Genomic DNA, 23481 nt, shown 5'->3' with positions numbered 1-23481 from the left:
GGTCTACTACCTGCATGCAGCACTAGAAAACGACCTAATTACTATACAAAATGATAAATATTACTTCCAAACTGGAAATAAAATGTCAAATATGTTCCGCTACCATTTTTAATACTATTTAGCTAATGATTTGCTTATCATTACTATTTATAATACCTGGAACACGTTTGGCCATTTTTAGGACATTAGTACATAATAGAAAACTGCGTGAAGATTAGGCACATATAATAACCTTACAACTTCCAGTCTATCCTTAAAAATAAAATTACTTAAGCTGAAACTGAATTCTATAAAAACTAAATACAGTGGTACCTCAGCTCACAAATTTAATTCGTTCGAGGACTCAGTTTGTGACCCGAAAAGTTCACGATCTGAATCAATTTTTCCCATTTTTTAAATGTAAATACAAATAATTTGTTCAAGCCTCAGAAACATTGAATTTTTTTCAATTTTTTATGTTTTTCTGTGACCAAGAATATAGACTGAAAGGTGCCGCTATAACAGAACTTTCTCGCTTTTGGAGGATGTTTGTGTCTTCGCAGCCTGAAACATATGGTTCTCGAACTGAAACAAAAAATTTTCGAACATCTGATTCTTAACCCGATTTGTTCGTGAACAGGATTGTTCGTGGGTCGAGGAACTTAATCCGTTCCGAACTCCGGATTGAATCCTAAAAAGTTCAAGTTCTGATCGAATTTTCCCCATAAGAAATAATAGAAGACCAATTAATTGGTTCCCAGCCCCAAAAAATTACACCTAAAATTTTTTTTTTTTTCCCATTTAAAGACAAAATGAACCGGATAAAACAAGAAGAGCATATACTGTACTAAACACATCTAAGCACATTTATCAAAACAGTAATTTGTCCAATTTATCCAAACAATGTGTAAAGTAAAAAAAAAAAAAAAAAAACAATGTGTCCTGCCCCTATCGTCCACACGCCCCCTCATTAACCCCGTGTGGAATCCTCATGTGATCAGCTGTTTCTGGTTGTTGTCATTAGTCCTCTGTATTTCATCCATGTTTCAGTTTGTTTCCCCAGTCCGGTCATTGTATTGTCCGTCTGCGTTTTGCCTGCCTTACCTGTAATTAAACCCCGTATTCCCCGATACCCTGACGTCTGCGCCTTTGTCTCTGTTCTGTCCCGCTCGGCACAACAATATCATTATAATTAAATGTATTAATGGTTTATTATTAATATTAAAATAATGAATAAGAAATATTTATTTTTAAATGTATTTTATTATATAATAATAATTACTGTTACTGTCTATCATTGTCTAAATGTATTTTTACAGCTAGTGTAAACATGCACGATGCTATCACAGCGAATGCGAGGCTGAGACTGAAGCGTTACCCTTTGTTTCCGCTGAGATACGCGGCGCGACTCATTTCCCCACGCGTACAAGTTATCTTAGGTCGGCGTTCACGGTTTGACTTCTGAGATTCAGATCGAGTCCTAGGTAATTTTTTTTCCAAACTGGTTGGTTCGACTTTTAAGAAATTCGAGTTCTAATGAGTTCGAGAACTGAGGTACCACTGTATTTTAAAAGTTAAAACTAATAAAATCACACTGAAAACTAAAACTAAACTGGATTTCAAATAAAAACTGAAAATAATACAGAAATAAACAGTAAATTGAAAAAATCAGAACTAAAACAACACTGATTAGAATTGTCCTGTTTATAAGAAGTACAGTGATATCCCAGCATGCCCTGAGACAGCACAGAATAACAAAGGAATTCCCCCAGCAGCTAGCTGACACAGGGTTGCACCCTTGCTTACCTGGACCGGGCTCTTGTGCTAGTCCTGCCATCCACCTCCACCGTGGGTCTTCCAGGCCCCACCTTCCCCACCTCCACCCTCCTCTCCTGCCTTGGTCTCTCAGTTCTCTTTGGGTAACTGGGGCCTCCGCCCTGCAAGTCAGGTACCGCTGGCCCAGCGGCCAAATTCAGGCACTTCTCACAGGAGCCCGGGGGGACCAGGCCCTCTGCACACAGGGGGGCACTGTGGGATGAGCAGCCTGGGCTGCCGCCCTTCCCAGGAAGATCCTTGCTGGGTGCCAGGCAACCGGAGGCATGCACCACGGGGCTGGGGGGGGCGTGGCGCCCCTTATCAAGGCCGGGCTCACCGGGGTCCTCGCAGCTGCCGCAGCACACGCAGGAGTTGAGCAGACAGTGCGTGGTCACCAGGCCTCCCAGCTTGTTGTGGGCAGCCAAGCCGGGGCAGTGCTCCCCTTCCAGCACCAGCAGCTTGTCAGCGGCCTCCTCGCCAGCCTGCCCGGCCAGCCCGGGGCAGCGGGGGTTGAAGATTACCGTGGAGGACAGCTTCATGCCCCCGGTGCGGTGGGCGATCAGCTCCGCCGTCTCGGCGTCATCCGCGCTCGCGTCCCAGCTCCCGACATAGGTGGGGGGGTCCGTGCTCCCGGATGCGCAGGGTTTGCAGGCGGGGCCCCGGGAGCTGCTGACGCACTGGAGGGCCTCCACTACATGCTCTTTTGACCAGCCGTTCTGGAGGGAAGCAGGCGGGGGCCCAGTCCGTGGCACTCGGGGGTCGCCCCCACAAGAGGCACGGCACGACTGCTCCGCCCCCGCCAGCGCCTCCCCCGCCCCATCCAGGTCATCCATGAAGAACACACGTCCATCCTCATCCTGTTCGGGGCCCGCTGACCCCATCCTCCAACCAGAACCGGGCCCTCGGCATGGTGAACTCTCGGCGCTGGAGCTTGGGCGGGCCCTGCCGGCATGAGCGGGGGAGGGTGCCTGGCTAGGGGGTGACAGCAGGGTGGACATCTCATCACCCACGCGATGCACCATCATGTTGAGCTCCTGCAGCTCCTGCTCATCATACTGCATGGAGCACGCCAGGTCCCCGTCCAGGTCGTCTCCCAGGACCAGCGTCAGCCAGTCATCGTCGTCTTCCTCAGCCCCCTGTGGGCACGGGCCCCCCGCCATCTCTTTGTCCTGAGGCTGTGGGGGCTCTCCGGAGGCTCTGGGGGGCGTGTCGGAGGGCAGAATGGCAGCGGGGCTGGGGGGGACGATTCCGTCTTCCTGGGAGACGCAGAGACTTCGCTCCAAGGTCTGAAGCTCCTCCTCAGTCAGGGTCTGCAGGAGGTCCCTGTGGGCAAAGCCATCACACAGCAACTCAAGGGGGGACGTCCCCTTAACCCTGCCTTTTCACCCAAAAACACCCGAAAAACACATAGACACACATGCACCCGAAACAAAACTGGGAAACCAGTGGATTCTTCCATTTTCTCTACCCACTTGTCCTTGTCCACACTTACACACTTTCCTAATTCCCATTCACCTTAGCGTATTTTTAGACGGGGGGGGGGGGGGGGGGGTTCAGGGTAAACTCCATGATGCCACGGGGAGTACATGCAAACTACACACACACACAGAGCCAGGGTAGAACCCAGGGCCAAGAGCTGCAAGAGAACAGTGCAACCACTGCAACCACTGCACCACCATGCCACCACCAGTGGAATCTAACGAAGCTCATTTCTGCACTGCAAAGAGGAGGACTTATTTATTAAGGGAGATTAAAAGGGGCACTGACGACTCGGACATGATGAAACGATTCGGATGGGTACCTGGAGAAACCCCATCCAATGCTTACCGAAGGAGCCCATCTATTAAATAGCCATGTGGCAGAATAGTTGAATCCTATCACTTTTATAAAATGCAGAAAAACACAATGGAAGAAACATTTTTTTCAATTCAAAGTGAAGTTGTACTAGTTTGATAAACATCAGTGGTGTTTGGGGAATGTAAGTTATGCAGGATTACTGTATCCTTTCAAACAACTGGTGCCGCTCGACAATCGTCTCCGGGGAGGAGTAAGAAGGGGGGTGTGGTTTCAGGCCGAGGGGACATGTGATCACAGCCCAGCAGATGGCCAGCAATGACAAGCATCTTTGACAGCTGGGTCAGATACGAGTTTATATACGATAGTTAGAGCCACACTATGCATCCGCCGACCATTTATCAAATCGATTGTCTTCTTGTAGGGCATGCCTGCCTAACAATGTTTTTCATAAACCAGACTGACATTGTTAAATCTATATAAGCTGAAAATATTAATATTAACAACACATGCCGTCAAATGCAGACATGCCTACTTGTTAGTATATCAGGACCCTGAGTTAAACACACACTACACTCTACAACTCTACTGTAGTCCTCTTATTAAATGGTACACATGACTTTACCAAATGAGCTCCTTAATGTGCAAAGGGATGTGATTTCCCATGGAAACTATTACATTAGACTTCTGCACTCAGGCCTGTCACTCTGAGCTACCCCCCCGATTGATCCCCGAGTGACCAAATGGAGGTTTCCCAGGATACCTTTCTGATTAACCTGACCAATGTTACCACCCAACATGCATCCCCGCCTACCAAGAATGCTGGGGGATTCTGCAGGAAGCACGGTTCTTTCTTAGAGTGCCCAGGACACTGGTATTAAAAGGGGAGACAGAGAGAGCAGACCCCAGCCGTACCGGATCTTTCTCAGCAGGGAGCGGAACGGTTGGAAGAGCTCGGACATGTCCTCGGGCTTGCGGCTCAGGTCGATAGGTCCCTCGGAGTACACCACCAGGCCGCTGGAACCGAGAGGAACGTCAGGTTAACCACACCCCGAACGCTAAGAAAGTTGCCATTAAGGTATGTATTCAGGTCGGGAAAACAAAGCCGTTTCCTTGAGACAGAAGCACTCACCAAACGATTGCCAGTCTGGGGATGGTAAACATCAGGGCGGGTTCGTAGTCGTCGATCATATCCTGCGTGAGGTAGCCCTGCTTCAGCGCCCTACAAAACCATCAAAGCAAGGGCAATGATCACAAATGCTGCCATTATGCCGAGGATCCACTTCGTGAGGGTTTGAGAAAATAAAGACCATAAACAAAAATAACCTAAACCACCGTACTGGCATCAAACTGCAACATTTCTCTTTTAAACCTGGACAACATGGTAAGGATACTGGAACTTTCGGAGGGCGGAGGCAGGGTTATTTAGCTACATAGAGCCTCCGGTCCCTTGTAATAGCCTGGCTAACATTAACTGCGTCATCGAGAGCATCCTCACGCCAGGCAGCCGGTCAGGGTCAGGTTTACCCCATTGGGTGGCAGTACGTGTAACAAAACCTTAACCAGGGGGGTGAGCTCACCTCTCCACTGTCTCACAGAAGAGCACGATCACCTCCTGCTGGACGTAGTACTCCTTGGGGGACTTCACTGGCACCATGGCCGACACGTAGCTGGAGGAGGCGAGACAAAGACCCACTCAAGTGTTCAGAAAGCGCACTGGACTATTTCTGGGATACAGTGTGAGGAGTTATTATTTCATAACCATAAAAAGCTCAGACAGGCAGGGCTAAGTTGGCTCTCATGAGAGTAGCCAGGAAACCCAGTCTGTGGACAGTTATAGCTCAGCTGAACAAAACGTAAATCAAGCAGATGGCCTAGCAACTGCATTATATTCCTATAAAAACCTGCCACTGAATTTTTAAGTTCTCGTCAGCTGTTGTTAATGACTGAAAATTTACATTTAACTGTTTCACATAATTCTTTCATACTATTCGCTGCTTCCTTCCAAATACATATCCCCTTATTTTATATCCCTCCAATCAGATCCCTACATCTCCCCATCCATTCAAGCACACTCCCACTTCCTCTCCTCGAATCACATCCCCGCATCCCCCTACTCTCCAATCACAATCCCACCTCTCCTCCTCCAATCACATCCCTGCGTTCCCACATCCCTCCAATCACTCTCCCACCCATGTCACCTGAGCTCGAATTCGGCAAAGAGGCTGTCGAAGTGGCGCAGAGCATCGCACATGCGGTCGGTGTAGAGGTTGAGGTCGCGCAGCGCCTGGTCCCGGACGATGTTGCGCACCTCCTCCAGGCTGCGTGTCAGCTCCTTGGCCAGCGGCCGCATGGCCATGCTCTCCACCTCACGGTTCATGATGATGGACCCGGCAGCCAGGCACTGGGGGCAGAGTGGGGGGAGGAATACTTCAGTCAGAACAAACCGCATGCTGCCATCCAAATAGTCAACGTTTACATTACGGCAGTGCAGACCGTAAACGCACAAGGATGACACTCAATACTAGAACACCAAGGAGAGAGGGAGACTGGCTTTATTTTATACATATTCATGCTCAATGTGGTTTCAGCACTATGCTGATAATGCAGGAGAGGTCTAAAGCTCACTAACAAGCTCGCTGGCCTTCAGGACAGGACCTGTGCCCAGATCTCAGGGGTCCTGCTGCGTGACTGTAAACATCGGAAGGATTGCTGAGGCCTGGACAGGAAGCTCACTATTGGGCTTTAAGCTGACGGTGATGGGGGGGGGGGGGGCACTGCAAGTGCTTAAGAGTCAGGCTACATCCTGCCTGTCAACACGACCCACCTTCAAGGTGAAGACCCCAAACAAAACAGTCATGTCAGCTCAAACACCAGCTCTAACAGCCAAACGGGGCAGAGAAGTGGCCAGGAATAGATTCCCGCTTAAGATAACAGAGTTAATGAACCTGATTACCGGCAACAGCGGTTACATGTATCAGGTAAAGCAAACAGCACGTGTTTGAGGTGACAGCCTGTGCTTCGCAGTGTCTCTGGCAGTAAAGCAAGACGTCAGTGAACCGAGACACAAGCCTGCATATGAAAAAAATTATGAAAATGAAACTGGAATAAGATTCTCCCAACACACATCATTAAAAAATCAGTTATGAAGAAATCTAGCTTATTAATTAACCAAAAAGACAGCAGGTGCCACCTGTCAGATGTAAGCAAATCAAATGTATAATGGATTATATTAAGTTAAAAATTAAAACAAAACAGAACCAGAGGAGTGTTACACCATACAAAATGAGCCCACTCATTTTAAACCCAAAAAATAAACAAAAAATGTATGCAAGTTATTTAGTATCAGTCAGAAGTTGAGGTATCATGTTATATCTGCTCCAATTCGGGGATTAGCTTAAAAAAAAGCAGAGTAGCAAGCATCAGCTGTTAAAGCAAGTGCAAAGCCCAAGGAGACTCTGACGCCGCTGATTAGTAGGTTGCGGCTGAGAGAGACTAGCTGCAGAAATGCAAATCAGCACGCAGGGACCCACCAGCAAACGCGGCATTAGGCCTGTTAATTGCACTTCTAGAGAGAATCCTCCTTCCTTCATTGCACATTAGCAGAAAGGCAGAGGTCCTATAGGACTTTGCTGAGATGAGTGAGGGGGAGATTAAACACTTTAGCGAAAATCCTGACCTTCAACACACCCTGTACCTTGCTGTGGGCACTGCTACAGTATGCCACAAGGTGGCCCTGTTTGAGCTTGGACACCTCAAGGCATACTGAACAGGACAGCAAATAGTATTGTTTTAAATTGCTTATCTGACAGTTTTTAGCAAAAGAAAACTGCATTACACTTGTTTGCATGCTGAGTCACGTTGAGTATTTTGATCATGATCTTTCTGGAATCCCACCAACCCATCTGCTGCAGTAGGTACCAGCAGGTCCGTAAGGCCACCGCACACTCAGCCAGCCATCTGCACCATACACTACGTAAGCTTTACCATGTTACACGCAGAGCTGTGTGTCTTACTGACACAGATACCCTGCAGCATCAAGCTCGGTCCCCAGCAGAAACTGATTACAGGCAGCACTCATATCATGATGCATCATGATCCCAAAAACTAGATTTTAAGTCAAAATGTCTCAACAAGGCAAGCAGGTGTCAATGAGAACCTGCCGTCCATTATCATACGGTAAAAACCATTCACGCTTTTGCATTTTTTTTTTTAAATTTTTTTTTTTAGTTTTTGTTTCCAAAAAAAGCAGTATTTTAAAATATATTCAGGTGGCATAAAAGAACCTTTGCAGGATTTTCAGAAGACTTTGATTTTGAAATTATCAGCTTATCGAAGCACAGCTATTCTGGGATTCCTGCTTTAGCTTTTCGGCTAGCTAGCTAAAGCAAAAACAGCAGCCCGTAGTACATCTCTGGCGTACTGCAGCATCTAATGTGGTGGCTAATGTGGCCCTAGTCTAGGTTACATGCTGCTTAAATACTGGCAGCAGACTCAGCTTCAGTCTAGGTTAAGTACTGCTCATGTACTGGTTCCAGCACCTCAGCCCCAAACCACAGTTGTCCCGCCAGGTTGTCGTGTCTGATCTCCTCAGGAAACTTGACGCAGAAATCCCTGTTGGCCCGGTCGTCTGGGATACATTCATCCATGATCTGATTGATGATGCCAAGCACATTGTCCTGTGGAGCAGAGCATAAAGAACAGCAGAGAGGTGAGAACAGCAGAATAAGCACAAACACGGACGCCAAGGTGTGAAAGAACTCCATATATTCAGTATAGATACATATTACACCAGCAAGGAAATCCTCAATGAGAAAAGTACATTACAGCAAAAAAACACATCATATACAAAAGCAGTGAACAATGAAACAGCTTTAGTTAAATATAGTTATGAATAACATTTACACATACTTAAGACATGAAAAATACTATAGCATTTACAACAAAGATTCATGGATGCTTAAGGTTATTTAATGGTCTACAGGTAGAAACTTTGACTGTTGAAATGCATTTTTAAATATTCTTAGCATTTAGGGTCAATAAGCCATTCATTCAAGATGAAAGTGGAAAATCTATAATTAGAATTTGGTAAACAGTGGTCATTGTTGACACACCACAGCACACAACAACGAAATGTGTCCTCTGCATTTAACCCATGTGTGACAATGTGACATAGCAGGGGGCAGCTAATTCAGCGCCCGGGGAGCAGTGCTTGGGGGCGGTACCTTGCTCAGGGTACCTCAGTGGTGCCTTGCTGGTCGGGGATTCGAACCTGCAATCTTTCAATTACGAGTGCACTTCCCTAACCATTAAGCCACCACTGCCCAAAAAGGAAGAAAAAAAAAAAAAGAAAAAAAATCAGGGGAGAGCATGAACGGAACCCCCCCCCCACTAGCAGAAATGATGCAGTGGAGACTCCCACATTTGGGGAATTCACAGGGGTCAGCACAGCCGCAGTGCAATGGCTGGGCCTCACCCTGGGTGAACCACCTTCGGGATCATGGTATTTCCCCTGCCAGGTCAGTAAGCGCTGCCTCTTCCCAGCATAGTCCTGACCTGTACATGCCTCACCTCATCTCTCACCAAAAACACAAGTGGCCTGCTTGTCACTGACATGCTCATTTCGCCATACAGTGGAACACGGCATCGCCTTACCGACCATCCATCAAAAGCACAGCTCAGCCCAACAGCCTTCCGACTGCAGTGTGATGCACTGGGAACTCGGCCGAGCACATGGGGGCCTGCACACTTACAACGGATCATTTCCATAGGTTATGGAGCGGCCATATGCAGGACAAGCAACCACGCGACATAGTCAGAGCCCGACGCACGGAGTATACAGAGCCAGAGCCACGGAGGAGTGGCCGCAGTCCGCATCGCACCCCGCGCCCCAACCCCCGGACCCCGCGCCCCAATCCCCGGACCCCGCGCCCCAATCCCTGGACCCCGCGCCCCGCATCTATGCCAGCAGAGAGAGAGGCCCATGCCAGCATCCCCAGCACCTGTGCCTCCTCTGCTACCCTTATGCAGCACGGGCAAAATAATAACTTACGATGCACCATTACATCCTGACACGCTATAATCTCACGAAGCGAAACGGCCTCATTTCAGAGCTGCCGGGGCCTTGGGTAAAAGCTGCTTATTCAGTCTGGTTTATTACTGCTCAGCGGCTGGCGGCTGGCCAGCCCTGCTCTGAGTCAGCATGCCGAGGCGGCCCACCAGGGGACGGCAGCACGCCGGCGTATCGGGAAGAGGAGCGGGGCCGGGCCCAGTGATGCCAGTGTGTCGGGAAGAGAGGAGCGGGGCCGGGCCCAGTGATGCCAGTGTGTCGGGAAGAGAGGAGCGGGGCCGGGCCCAGTGATGCCAGTGTGTCGGGAAGAGAGGAGCGGGGCCGGGCCCAGTGATGCCAGTGTGTCGGGAAGAGAGGAGCGGGGCCGGGCCCAGTGATGCCAGTGTGTCGGGAAGAGAGGAGCGGGGCCGGGCCCAGTGATGCCAGTGTGTCGGGAAGAGAGGAGCGGGGCCGGGCCCAGTGATGCCAGTGTGTCGGGAAGAGAGGAGCGGGGCCGGGCCCAGTGATGCCAGTGTGTCTGGAAGAGAGGAGCGGGGCCGGGCCCAGTGATGCCAGTGTGTCGGGAAGAGAGGAGCGGGGCCGGGCCCACTTCAATTGCGTTGAGTCATTTAAAACCTGCTGAGTGTCTCTGGCTTACCCGCACTGTGACTAAGTTTGACTCCTGTGCTTTGTCAGGGTCGACGGCGGGTCAGGCTGTCACTCTGCCTCCAGAAGAGTCGTCTGCTCAAACACCGCGCCAGAGTTTCCCAACCCGACTGTGGCAGAAGACCTGTCTGCCTCGAGGGCTCTTTCTGTTAGCGGGGAGTGTCTGAGTTTCGGGGGAGGAAATGTGAACGGGCAAGGTGGGTGGGTCGGCCCGTGCAATGCGGATGGCGTCACTGGCCCCGGGTAACTGCTTCATTAGTGCGTCAGCCAGTCAGAGCCTCACTGGCTGACGGAGATGGTAGCGGGGGGTGTCTCCTCAAGGCCTGCATAAATCCCTCATTCCCGCAAGAGCATCGTCACTCCGAGCTCCGACACTAAGCTCTCACCAGAATGTTAAAAGAATTTGCTTGGCATCTTATTCACCGCACTAGGGCTTAGACAAGCCCAAAGTTAACGGTTTATGAAATAATGTGTTTTAGCCCATTTGTGCATATGATTATGATTCGAGGGCCCCATAGCTGAACTGGAGGCAATGGGCCCAACTGGGAGAGGAGCTACTCAACCGGGTCGGGGATTCTCCGCGGGGGGTGGAGGGGCCCCTCAAAGTGCCGTAGCGATGCCGTCATCGGCGGCTGCAGGACGCGGTTACACGGCTCACTGACTGCTGGACAGGATTATGCGGGGTCGTGCCAGGGCATACTGGCGACATTCGCTGTGCTGTGGACGACACAGAGCGTGAACTTAGGCACACTGACGCGTTCGCAACATCGCAGCTACGGAGCGTGTTACATCAGCTGACTGTATGCGCAGATGGTGACCTACGACGGGTCTGCTGACACAAAGGCGCGGGCTGCGTGTCTGCTTAATTAATACATGCCATTTATAGGAATGATGAGTATTACTGAGTATTAAAAGCTGTTGTGCAGCCTCCCGGATTTAGGTACTGAACCTTCTGAGCATTAACACGTTACTAAGGATCTATTAGGTCACAAAATAACAGTAAGGATCCACATGAATAAATGCATATTGCCTGTTACAAGAACTGAAACCATGTCACAGTGACATTGTTTGTAAAAATGACATTACATTGATTTTTATTTAGTTTAGTTATTTAGGGTCGACAGGCACTGGAGCAGTTGCTCGTTAAGGGCCTTGCTAAAGGGCCCTAGAGTGAAAGTGCTCTGCCGATCATGGCATTTGAACCGGCAACCTTCTGATCATTAGCAGTGTCCTAACCCACTGAGCCACGCTCTGCCTCCCATAGGGAGCGACTGAGCCCTACGTAACACAGACCAGGACCAGAGGATGCAGAGTACCCAGACTAGGAGAAGAGGACAGAGCAAGTCCGCGTGAAGTTAGTCAAAACCGGAAGGAGAGCTTCATTATCCCAGATGCCTTGAGCTTCAGGAACTCACTGCAGCCTGCGTACCCATCAATGTCAACAACAACAAGAAAAGATTAAACTTCTTCAAATAAAAGATTAGTGTTATTCATTTTGTTAGTTATTGGTCAATTACTGGGGGGGGGAACGATCACAATCATAACGGGACACAGCCTTTTATTTACATCTTACCAGGGCTCTCAAGTTTCAACAAAAGTTTGGAGTGAGATTACATCTGTTAGGGAAGCAGCGTGTGTCTCATGGTGAATGGGCGACGCTTTGCAGCCCTGTCTACCACATTCAATTGGATCTTGCTTTGCCACATTGTCTGCACTCAGTATGTGTGCGCATCCATGTAAAAACGTGCTTGCAAGCGGCATCACATGCAACAAATTCTATTTTCTGATTGGCTGGTAGGTGGCCATTAACTCTGTCTAACTCGATCGGAACAGTTATGAACTCGGTGGAAAACTCTACTCCGTATGTCTCTGCATTGTCCTTTAATCCTATATAACGGGACACCTTGGAGGGCGTCATCCTTTACTTCTCAGCGTGAGAAATACAAACAGTTCAAAAACGTGAATTTTAACCTGTGGAATATCTGTAGAATACACATTAAGAACATATAGTTAACTGGTTCACTTGCTCATATGTCACACCTTTGGAACGTCAAAAACACGTGAATTTTAACGCGGAAAATATGCGCGAAATACACTTTAACGTGATGACTACTGTATGTGTTGTGAATGTGTTGTTAACATGCATTCCACACGTATTCTATACGTGTTTTTGACCCGTTTGCCGTTCCAAAGGTGTGGCGTATGAACTGGTTGAAATGCATGTGTCTCACGGTCAATAAGATGACACTTGAGAGCCCTGATTTTACTTGTATAACCCACGACATGTTTATAATTCATAAATAAACTTGGCCAGCAAATCAATCTTTAATTTTCCACAGAATAAAAAAACAATGTAACGTTATCCAGCTAATAAGCGCTGGCATGTTTCACCGCCGGCACCAGCTGGAGATGCAGGCAAAAGGTATTCGATCTTATTGGGGTACAAAAATAATTCCATCTACAGTCTTTTTTACTGCACTTCCGCGTAACTTCCATGTTAGTGCCGGTGCTTGTGGGCAAGCAATCAACTGTAAGCACCTCCACTGCATTGCCTCTGAGGAGCTGAATCAGATCGAGTTCCGATGGTCCCTCACACACACAAATGCATACACATACACATCAATTCTCAGGGTGTTTCATGTGACATACAACAACGTGGTCAGCTGCTACATGGGGGGCATATTCGGCATAAATGAGGGGCATATCTGCCAGTCACACTGGTGCACCTAGTTATAAAATGTACTGTAGGTGCACTGTTTCCAAAAATGCGACTAAATGGTCGCAGCCTGGAACTCTGTGGAGCCACACTTTCGATTTCTTAGGCGTTTTTTACAAGCGACAAACAAAAACAGCACCACACACACACGAACCAGTACGCATGTTTGTTTCTGGGCATACGTTTTTCCACCGGCCTCTATGACGTGTTAGTGTAACATTATGTTAGACAGCCAATCACCAGCAACTTCAGATCTCCACACAAGTATGCTGCAAGCTTATTAGCTTAGACGCGGAGATTTAATGTTTGGGTATCAGAATTCGGTACCGAAAGAAAATTAATCTTTCGATCCTCGATAAGATTGGAACATTTCGGTCGTAACTGCAGAAGTACCGGAGTTCAGTACCCAGCCCTGGCTCTGACTTAATAAATAAAATAAAAAAAAGCTGAGGATTAAATGAAAAAGATAGCAGAAGCATTTTAAGATCTCGCTTGGTGCTCACACTTCCCAAACACCAGATACCCAAACCCACTGTTTCTCAAGCCGGTCCTAGGGGACCCCCAGACAGTCCAAGTGTTTGCTCCCTCCCAACTCCCTGCCAGCCAGTCCTACTGGGAGCTGGAAAGGAGCAAAACTGTGGACCATCTAGGGCTCCCCAAGGACCAGGTTGAGAGATTTCTCCCATAACCAATCCGCAGCGCTTTCCCGGTGTATCCATGCAGTCTTTCCTAATCCGGTACTCGGGGGCCCAAAGTCGGACCAGCTTTCTGCTCCCTCCCAGCTCCCACAAAAACATGGACTGGATTTGGAAACGTCACCCAGGCAATGACACCACCGTCCCCAGCGTTTCCCCACAATAACGCCGCTTCCGCTTAAAAGTTTCATAAAGGTTCTTCTCATTTTTAATATTAATAAAGGTTTACACTGGAGATTAACTGTGACAGAGAAAAGTCAGAGGGCACTATCCAAATGAGAAACTGCCAGCCTTTAAAAGTGAGAATTTATAAATAAAAGAAAATTGTACTTAGGAGACTCTGTATGAGGACAGGGACAGTAAGAATGACTAAGGTGCTGACAAGTGATAACAAGGCTTTAAGGCAGCGGCTGCCAGACTGCTCACCTTAAAAGACCCATTTTAATAAACGATGGCACCCCAACTTAGTATAAATATGACGAATTAGCACTAAAATACTCCATAAGACAACTGGAGTAAAAGTATTCAGATACATTTTTCTTAGTATTAATGTTATCCATTTAATGGTTTTAAAATTTTACCACAGCGATTGTTAGAGTTTAAAGAGACCCAGGCATAATTAAAATGTCATAGAATGTCAAGACAAAGCATCAAGATGAAAGACTTTATGGCTCAATTAAAAGGCATGAATAAAAAGTAAATTGTGTGTCCAGGACACTGTCTGCCAGCGAGACAGCTTATGAGGAGTGCGCAGAATATCAACGCACTGAAAGTACATAAAGTTAAAATGCATTAAGACACATCAAAGCACAATGAACTATGTCATCCAAAGGCAGAATTCCTCACTATCCTTGAGAGGTATAGCACATAGAAAAATTCTTTACAGAGAACTTCAGGACTTCAGAACTCTGGGTGACTAAATACAGAAAGACATTCAGAGGAAGAGCTGAAGAGCGAGGAATTTGCTGAGAGACTACAATTCCCAGCATGCCTTTCACCGGAAACACTAGTTTCCAACAGCAGACCCAAACAACATGAATTTCTGAAGCACATCATTCAACATTAAGCATTACATTCTTTCACATTTACAAATGAATTTTAGCACCTTTGTAATTACATAAATACCAGTTAAATCTTATTACATTATAATAACTCATTCAGTTCATTGGTTATCATTATTATAAATAATGACAATGAAAAAAGTATTCAACTAACGCATGATTAATTCAAATACAAAACCTCTACTGTACAGTAAGGGGGGGGGGAAACAAATTAGATGAGTATCCTAGTTAAGAGAGAAACAGTAATTTGTTTTTAATTGATTTTCCATCATTGAGTGCAGATCAATTTTCACTCTTTCACCTGTAAAAGAACAGTTCCAAAGAAAGCAGCCGCCCATGACAGAGGATGTCACAAGGGCCGAGAGAAAAAAAGCCACACATTTCTAAAAGCATACAAGTTAAACTTACGAAAGTTCAAAGTCATCACAGATATGCCAGCAACTCTGTACATGTTTTGAGTGATTTAACCCCATGGAAGTCATTTATCAAAGGAACCATCAGTGACTTGTTTAGTGCTGCATCATCTTGGTTTTACCTATAGACCAAAATGGCAGGTGTGCAGCCGAAATGTGTGTATTGCAGTATGCGTGCTGTGATATGCTTAGATTTTTACAGTTCGTTCCAGCAATTTTACATTCGACTGAGTAGTCTCACCTGACAGGAGCGGAACTGGTTGACCAGGAGGGTGCATCTCTGGGGGTCCTTCCTGCCGTCCAAGCTGTCCAGCTCCATCGCCACCTGGTTCAGCTCCTCGTCCGCGTAGTAGAACTGGGCCAGGAGCTGCGGATCCGATCTCTGGGGGGAAGGACGGCACATGGCAGAAGTTACCGCGCGGCTCCGGCGACACCGGATAGACGCTGCAAAATCACAGCGGCAGCACAATTCTTAGGGTCCGTATTTCACGCTTCACGGCTGAGAGAGAGACGAGAAGAAACACAGCTCCAAGACTACCAGCCCATAATAGCAGCTCCCAGCCGGGATTCCTGGCCCAGCAAGTCAAATAACGGGGAACACGGAGATGATATGGTGTAGATGTGGCCACACTTTGCAACCTAGTACATATTTAGCTTTGAATGCATTTTTCCCCCCCATAGATTTTGATTACATACTTTGGGTACATAGAAGATTTAATTAGATGGACGGCCATCTAGGCTGAACACCGTGAACTCCAAGAAAAATGACAGAGCTAAAATGCCGTCAGTACTATTAGTTATTCCAATACCGACGTCTGGCAGTAAATTACGAAGCTCGACTTTGTCCACATCTCCGTCAGTGGTGGCATCTCTGCTTCAGTCAGCAGTTGGAGTACTTTTTAGCTGAGGTGTTGCAAATACACTATATGCAATCCATAATACACAATAAACACCACCGACACGCCCCAGCAGGATCTGCGTTTCATGCATTACGGGCTCTCCTGTGCAATCCTGCATATCTGTCCTCTACAGTTAGCTTAACCAGACAACTTGGCAGCTGCAGTAAGCAACGCAAAATGGAATACCAGTCCGGCCCTTAAGCAAGGAAGTCTCCAGTCAAATAATACAGCTACCTAAAATGGGTAAGAACTGTGCACCAAACCAATAAACAAAGGAAACATTTTATTAGGAGATTGTGTCAGTCAGTGGCTTTACACTGGAAGGTTCACGTCACTCTTCTCTCTTAATCACCCTCTATCTGCCCCAACATTTACTACACACAAGAGGTTCTTGGGCAATATTCTCATAATAAGAATGGCGACTTATTATAAAGTCAACAGTACAGGAACAACCAAGTTATCGTCAACTGAAAACTGGCAGCCATAGAAACAGACTGACCACAGGGTGAATCAGCCAAGAAGTTAAGATAACACCAGTGCCTGTAGAATCAGACTGCTGGCCTTTAAAGTACGATCTAGTAAGTGTTAGTAGTCATACTGGAAACAGACTGTCTTGATGATGTGCATATTGCAACAAGCTTTTTGAATATTCATGTTAACATCATTAGCTTCCGCCAAATGCTCCTGGGTTAATAGCTTCCAAAGGGCATAACAATCATCACTCTGCAGCTACACTGAAATAGGAATTAAAATATATACTCAGCATATCCACGTACAACTTTCTGCAGCATGAATGATTTAAACCAGAGTTAATACATGATCTTTTTCAGACTGCACATACAGGGATCAAGATAAATACATATTAAAGGTACTAAGGCATTTCCTGAAAAAAATAAAGGCTTTTAATGTGGTTTCATCCAATACCACTTCATCGACATCACTTCCTCTTAGTGAACATTAGGTCACTAGGTGTTGATCTACTTTCCTGCCAGAAAACTGCTGAGTTAGGATCAGATGGTTACTGCAGCAGAACCCAGGCTGGAGCTGGTCGGCAGTAAGGCTGCATAGAGCTAATGGGACGGTCCAGCCAACCGTAGCAGGGGTGTGCAGCCTGTGGAAGGTATGAATGCTGATGGCCTTATTCTGTTGAGGTAAAGGGACAGGCTATTTAAATAAGACCAAGACTTCCACTTTCCTTAAATATGTTGATTCAAGCGTATGTATATGCAACACGAATATGGGCTAATGCGCAAAGAATTCATGGTCAGATTACAGATACACGATATCAGTCGGTAACACCTAATAATCGTTAAAAATCAAGTTTTCGGGCCAATGTGTCAATCCTGGCCGATCTTGTTGGTGGACATTTGAACTTTATCAGTGTTAAAATTAGCAGCACCGGAGTTAAAGACACAGCTGCTACAATATTGGAGATGATTGCATTGCACTGTCAGCCTTAGAGGACGGGGGATTTCATCTGCTGATTCACCACTTAGGAGTAGGGTTGCCATTTTCAATGTCAGGAAATAAGGGATGCACACCCTGGGTCCGCCAATGATAACTAAGAATAAATGCAGTCCAAACATACAGGAGAAAGAGCTTCCCTTATTGGTCCAGAAGGGGGAGCTCAGTGAGAATTCAGCAGGAGTTCCATGTAAGAAGTCCTTCTCGGGCTCCTGGTGAAGGACCCCCCCCCCCCCAGGCTGCCGACAGCCAGCTGCGTCCCCCAGCTTTTTAGCCCACAGGTTTTAACTGTGCACAAAGACCCTAAGTGATGTTTCTTCTCCATTTCCTTCATATGCCGCGAGGGAAAGGTGCTTTATATAAGCAGACTGACTGCCTTTGATGGTGGACAGCAGATATCTCACATGCCCACACTCAGTGAAGGCCCAGCCGCTCCAGAAGTCAGCAAGCAATTTCTGCAAGACATGCTTTTGATCTAAGAAAGTCTGGAAGCTAATGCTGCACAAGCGAAAGAGGAAGAAAAAGGTAGAAAAGAAATGTTTGGGGAAACAAGGTCAGCGGGATTTTTCATTTAAAACAACGTGAAAACACAACCTCAAGTAATTCTTCCATGATTTGAGGTTTCTGCTGTGCTTGTCCAACACTCACAGGTGTTAGGAAGCAGCACCACCAGAGCTGACCTCAGAGAAGAGGCTGGTAGCACTTTCTTTTCAACAAGACCCTTTTTATTGGTGAAATTCCAGCCTTGGATCCTGCTTTACTGTTTTCTTCTCTATTTCTTCACTATCCCATATGGACAAATCTGTTAGATCGAGTGCTTTTAATCCAAAAGAAAATGCTTAAAATCAGGGCACATCAGGGCTCTGTTTCCCCCCAGCTTAATTCAGATTTCTGAGTTATTACTTGCCAGATCATGTTATGTTTCACTTAATCTTCTTTGAGATTCCCAAAGAAGCCCTCTCACGTCTGACAGTAAAAATGTGTGTGTAGGATTGGGAATGACAGCTAAGGCAGCATCTGAGAGCGATACGTGAAGCGGACAGCGCTGAAACACGCGGCCTGTCCACACACTGGGAGTCAGAGCTGTAGCCATGCCAGTCAGTGGGCGGGAACTGGGAGCCTGCAGCTAAGGCCAGTGTTTAGAGCACATGACAGCACCTGCTTGTTCTGCGTGAGTCATTTGAGTAGCTGGGCTAGGAGCTGAGTCTCACCATCAGCAAGTGCACATTAACTAGCAAAAACGACAATGAACAACATGCGACGTGGCAGAGTTTCTCAATCCGGTCCTTGGGGACCCATAGATAGACCCCCTATGTTCTTGGTCCCCTACTGGGAACTGGAAGGGAGCAAAAATGTGGACCGTTCAGGGGTTCCGGAGGACCGGTTTGAGAAAAACTGCTCTGTAGATATACTGCATCTATCACCCTACAATCAAGATCATTTTCAGTTTATTGTAGTTCCATAACATATATTAAATCAGAAATGACTTTCACTTGCAGCAGAGCCACATGAACTCGACAATGAGGGTACAATTCAATCGAAATTTATTGCCTGCATAGTATTACCTACCCACAAATGCATGGGGTTGGAGTTTGAGTTAAAACGAACTCTGTTTTTTATAATGTTTATTCATTATTAAACTGGACGAGACGGTGATGGTGTCTTGTTCACTTAGCCTGACGATAGGGCTGGGCGATATGGAGCGAATTCCACATCTCAATATTTTGGCAGCAAAATAATACACATCTCGATATTTTTATGAAGTGGGCTACATGTTATGTTGTAAGTCAGAGCCACATGCAAGATATCAAACACATTAAAAACGGTGTGGTCAAAATAAAATGCCGATACAGGGTTTCTTTCCCTGTTCGCAAATGTACAGCAACCATTCAGTATGGACATTTTCTATATTCCAAACAGAAGTCTCCAAAATAAACGAAAATAAATGATACCTACTGTATATCCATATAGTAGGGGTCAAATAAAGCAGCTACAGCATTAAAACGATTCACTCCACTCCGTCTACCGACGGACTCTTTTCTGTTAATGACAATGCTGTCAAAAAAAATACTAAATTTGAAACCTATTTGGCAAATGGCTCTAAAATCAACCACTGAAGGTACGCTTTTCAGCTGAAAAGACCCTCATTAAAAGGCATTAGCCTTCAACAAAATAATAGAAATACTGCAAGCTACAATATTTTTAACAATGTTTTAAAACAAATTGAACCAAGGAACAATTATTCCTTGCCTTTTGCCTCCATTAACTTCCCTGTGAGGTGCCACTAACAGAATGGTTTGATTTTCGTTTAGTTAATTTTTGTCAATTCTGGGATTCTGTGCAGTGCCACAACCGAAGTTCTCATGATGTTTAAAACGAATAAGGAAAATGAATGTCTCTATTAAATATCATTTAAAAAGCCCAAATTTTAATGCACAATAAAAGTTTATCGATATAAACAGTATTGCATCATCCTATATCTCATTTTGATAATATTTCCATATACTGTAAAAATTCAGTGAAGCACCCAGCTCAGCCTGACAGCATGAGTTTGCTCTTCCTACACATTCCTCCGACAGCAGTAACGACACTGCGATCTGCTGCCAAGCGTAACCGTGTTGCCCCGCCAGGGGACACAGGTCACTCCTTTTTTATTGACTTGGCTGTAACAGTGGCCTTGTTTTAAGGGTGTAGACTCGTAACTCGTAATTGGCTGCGGTAAAACAGGAACACGACTAACATGTACGGGAAAGCAACAGTCTTTAAACTGTACTGAAATCTGTAAATTTAACAAAACAAACATGATTTCTTTGAGGTCATATCATTTTTTCCATGCTCCACACCCTCTCCAAGAGACATTGAAAGAAAAGCTTTGAATTGTTTTTTTAAGCATATGGAGGCAATGTTATTTCGGGTATCCGTGCCAACGTCCCAGACAATTATCAACCTGGTCATCTGTCTGTACTGCAGCTGCGACATCAGGAGACATTTGCCATTCTCCACAACTGGAATCATTTCTATTCTGGTTGACGTCTCTAGCAGCTGTGTCCAAAATTGCATTCATCAATTCCTTTCATGAAATCTCTCTGCCACTGTCCTAATTGGCTGCCCTGGCTCAGCTGACATCAGGTCAATTTGGCTGACAGGCGTTTCCAGGTTTAAACTCCAGTTTGCGCCATAGAAATGCACATAACCCAATCCAATAGTATGGATCAGCTGAAGTTGGTGTTTCTTTAGAACGTACAGATAACACTATGGCTTTGTCAGCTGTTACAATGTACTACAGATTCACAGTCCAGTGTTTCTGCTGGTGACACGTCTCCGCGGCAGGCCATCATGGCGAAGACTTTGGCATCACAGCAGAAAAACATCTATTCAACCCATCAATAACCTAATCCAAAGGTTAGGAAAGCCCGATTCTGCCCCCACCCCCTATACATCACGGAAATTAACGACACTCATAGGCTGTATAATGCTGTCATTTAGCAGACGGTCTTATAAGGCTGTAATAAACTGAACAGAGCAGACATTTAGTTAGGTGTGTGTGGGGGGGGGGGGGGGGTGACGACGCATCTCTCTCCTCATTGTGTTATACCCCATCTACACACACTGAATGGGAGAAACATACTGGGAATGGGAGAAATATGGTAAAGTTTACCTGTTAATGCAACTAGTTTGTCTGGAGATTATCAGTAACTTTCTGACACCGCTCCATTGTGAATGCTAAACCGGGGAGGGCATGGGGGGGGGGGGGGGTCTTCTCCCCCTTTATTCACTACATTGATGTCAGTCGGGAGTAAGCGACACCCATTACTTTACCATTATGGAAGACTGAGTGGGAATTAAAATATATCTATCTATCTCATGTTGTTTTTACCTGATATATTAACAGGTTTCGTATGTAGAAGGGGGTCACAGACTGGGAGAGACTCAAATCCCACAACAAACCCGCTAAGTTCGACTGAGTCACATACACAGATAGGCTGAGTGCAGTGCAGTTAGGCAGAGTCACATACACAGATAGGCTGAGTGCAGTGCAGTTAGGCAGAGTCACATACACAGATAGGCTGAGTGCAGTGCAGTTAGGCAGAGTCACATACACAGTTAGGCTGAGTGCAGTGCAGTTAGGCAGAGTCACATACACAGTTAGGCTGAGTGCAGTGCAGTTAGGCTGTTGCATTTTTAAGTGAAAGATGAGAGACAGGCAAACATGAGAACTTAATTTAGCAAATGCTAAAAATAGGTAGTTATAACTGTGACTGAAAAAATAACTAGCTTAAATTAATCCACATAGCCCAATTATTAAGTGTTTGTTTACCTCCACAGACAGAGTGAGCATGCTGTCACTGAACAATAATAAACACCCCCCCACGTCACACTGTCCCCACGCTTAACCTCGTGATCCCCAGGAAACACTGCAATCATTTAATAATGCAGTGCTATATTTCTAGCTTATTCAGTCTGAGTGCCAATATACTTTGGACTGCCTCTTTGGGCTGCCTCTTCAACACACAACTTTTAATGAAACTGCTAATTGCTCTTTGTAGCAATTCACCTTATCGACATCTTTATACATACTAACTCAGGCCTGAACATCTGCCAGGCAGATGGGAGCCAGTAAATTTCGCTTTAATATTCTTCTTTTCGTTAAACAAAAACAATTATGTCTCTAATTAAATTCAGCCTTGGAAAAGTTACAAAACCCGTCCCTAATGGAGCTTTCGGAATTAATTCCAGCATTCATTCCACCCACCAACTATTCTGATTTTGTGTCAATATTTGAGGAAAGTCTAATGTCTTTTTAATCAAATCTTTTCAAGTGTGACACTTTGCCGCCTCACTGGCCTTGTGTTTACATGCGGGTCATATGATGCCTTATACCACTGTTTAGTGTCTTATACCTCTATTGAAAGATTGTTTTTTAAAGCAGATGGCTGTCTTGCTCGTCCTCTCATTAGACACTATGATGTTTGCACGCACTATGGGCATCAAAGCACATGGCCTTCACATCCTTCATCCATCAGATATGCAGAGTCTAAAAATAAAACTTATTTACAGACTATGGAGGGGCCATTGTTTTGTCTGGTCTGGAGGCCGCTACACATAAAAAATGATTGCATCACTCTGAGATGGCTTTGAGTGGAGGTCAAACAGAACAGTAGGAGGAGTTATTCAACGTGCCCATCAATAGGAGCACCCATGAAGTTTTTAACAGGCTCTGGATGCCCATGAATGGCCTTATCTGTTAAAATCAGGGTTGCCAACTTTGGGCAGCTGGCTGGTATGAGCTTTTCAACTCAAGACAAGACATGCATTTTCATGTTTGTAACAGTTTTATTACCTTGTAAATAGTCTGTAGGGTTTGAAATCTACCCCAATGCTTTTAATAAAGCTAGTTTTAGGTTTATAATGGAATAATATAGATTTGCCGTAAGATTTCTTGCATGAGCATGAGAGTCTGAAAGTGCGAGTATCACGCCAGATGTGTAAGAGTTGGCAACCTTGTAAACGGACTTAAGTCCTCGCCAAGCATGAATAACAACGATTGTTTCCAATAGTCAACAGCCACTTACAAAATTTCTATTGAGCAAATTGCAATTAGGCTTGGGTACCATATAAATCCTGGATTTACCTTTATACCTGCGTCATAGGTCTCCACACTGTAACAAACACTGAATACGGAGGATTCATCTGAATAACATTTCCATTGAACCTTTACTAAGCTGCCTGGCTATTTTTAAGTCAAGCCATGATCACACAGCCTTGCTTGCCAATTGCATAGCTAAGCTTTTGGCCACCACAATATTCATTACTGTTAGCTTATTTTGGGAAAACACCAATACAAAAAAGACAAGGCTATTAAACAGAAATCAAACGTAAATGTCGTCTCATTAAAAGCTATCCATCAAAGTCTATGCTTCATTTTTGTC

General features: G+C 45.8%; 1 protein-coding gene and 1 non-coding gene across 3 annotated transcripts in view; both read right to left on the bottom strand.

Moving 5' to 3' along the window:
* LOC111835394 (lateral signaling target protein 2 homolog) overlaps positions 1-23481 on the bottom strand; it is a 62303-nt gene that overhangs the window by 15480 nt on the left and 23342 nt on the right. For both annotated transcript variants that reach the window (XM_072718635.1, XM_072718636.1), the window contains exons 3-9: positions 15430-15570; positions 8130-8267; positions 5790-5992; positions 5169-5258; positions 4721-4810; positions 4504-4605; positions 1786-3117 (exon numbers count right to left, since the gene is read on the bottom strand). In XM_072718635.1, coding sequence (XP_072574736.1) covers positions 1786-3117; positions 4504-4605; positions 4721-4810; positions 5169-5258; positions 5790-5992; positions 8130-8267; positions 15430-15570 — 2096 coding nt within the window. The remainder of the gene's footprint in view (positions 1-1785; positions 3118-4503; positions 4606-4720; positions 4811-5168; positions 5259-5789; positions 5993-8129; positions 8268-15429; positions 15571-23481) is intronic.
* On the bottom strand, positions 8948-9115 carry LOC111835397 (U1 spliceosomal RNA). Its single transcript, XR_002836219.2, has one exon. It is a non-coding gene; the product is annotated as a U1 spliceosomal RNA (small nuclear RNA).

The sequence above is a fragment of the Paramormyrops kingsleyae genome, chromosome 12 (genome assembly GCF_048594095.1).
Source record: "Paramormyrops kingsleyae isolate MSU_618 chromosome 12, PKINGS_0.4, whole genome shotgun sequence".
Taxonomy (NCBI): domain Eukaryota; kingdom Metazoa; phylum Chordata; class Actinopteri; order Osteoglossiformes; family Mormyridae; genus Paramormyrops; species Paramormyrops kingsleyae.
This window is presented reverse-complemented; position numbering and strand designations above follow the sequence as displayed.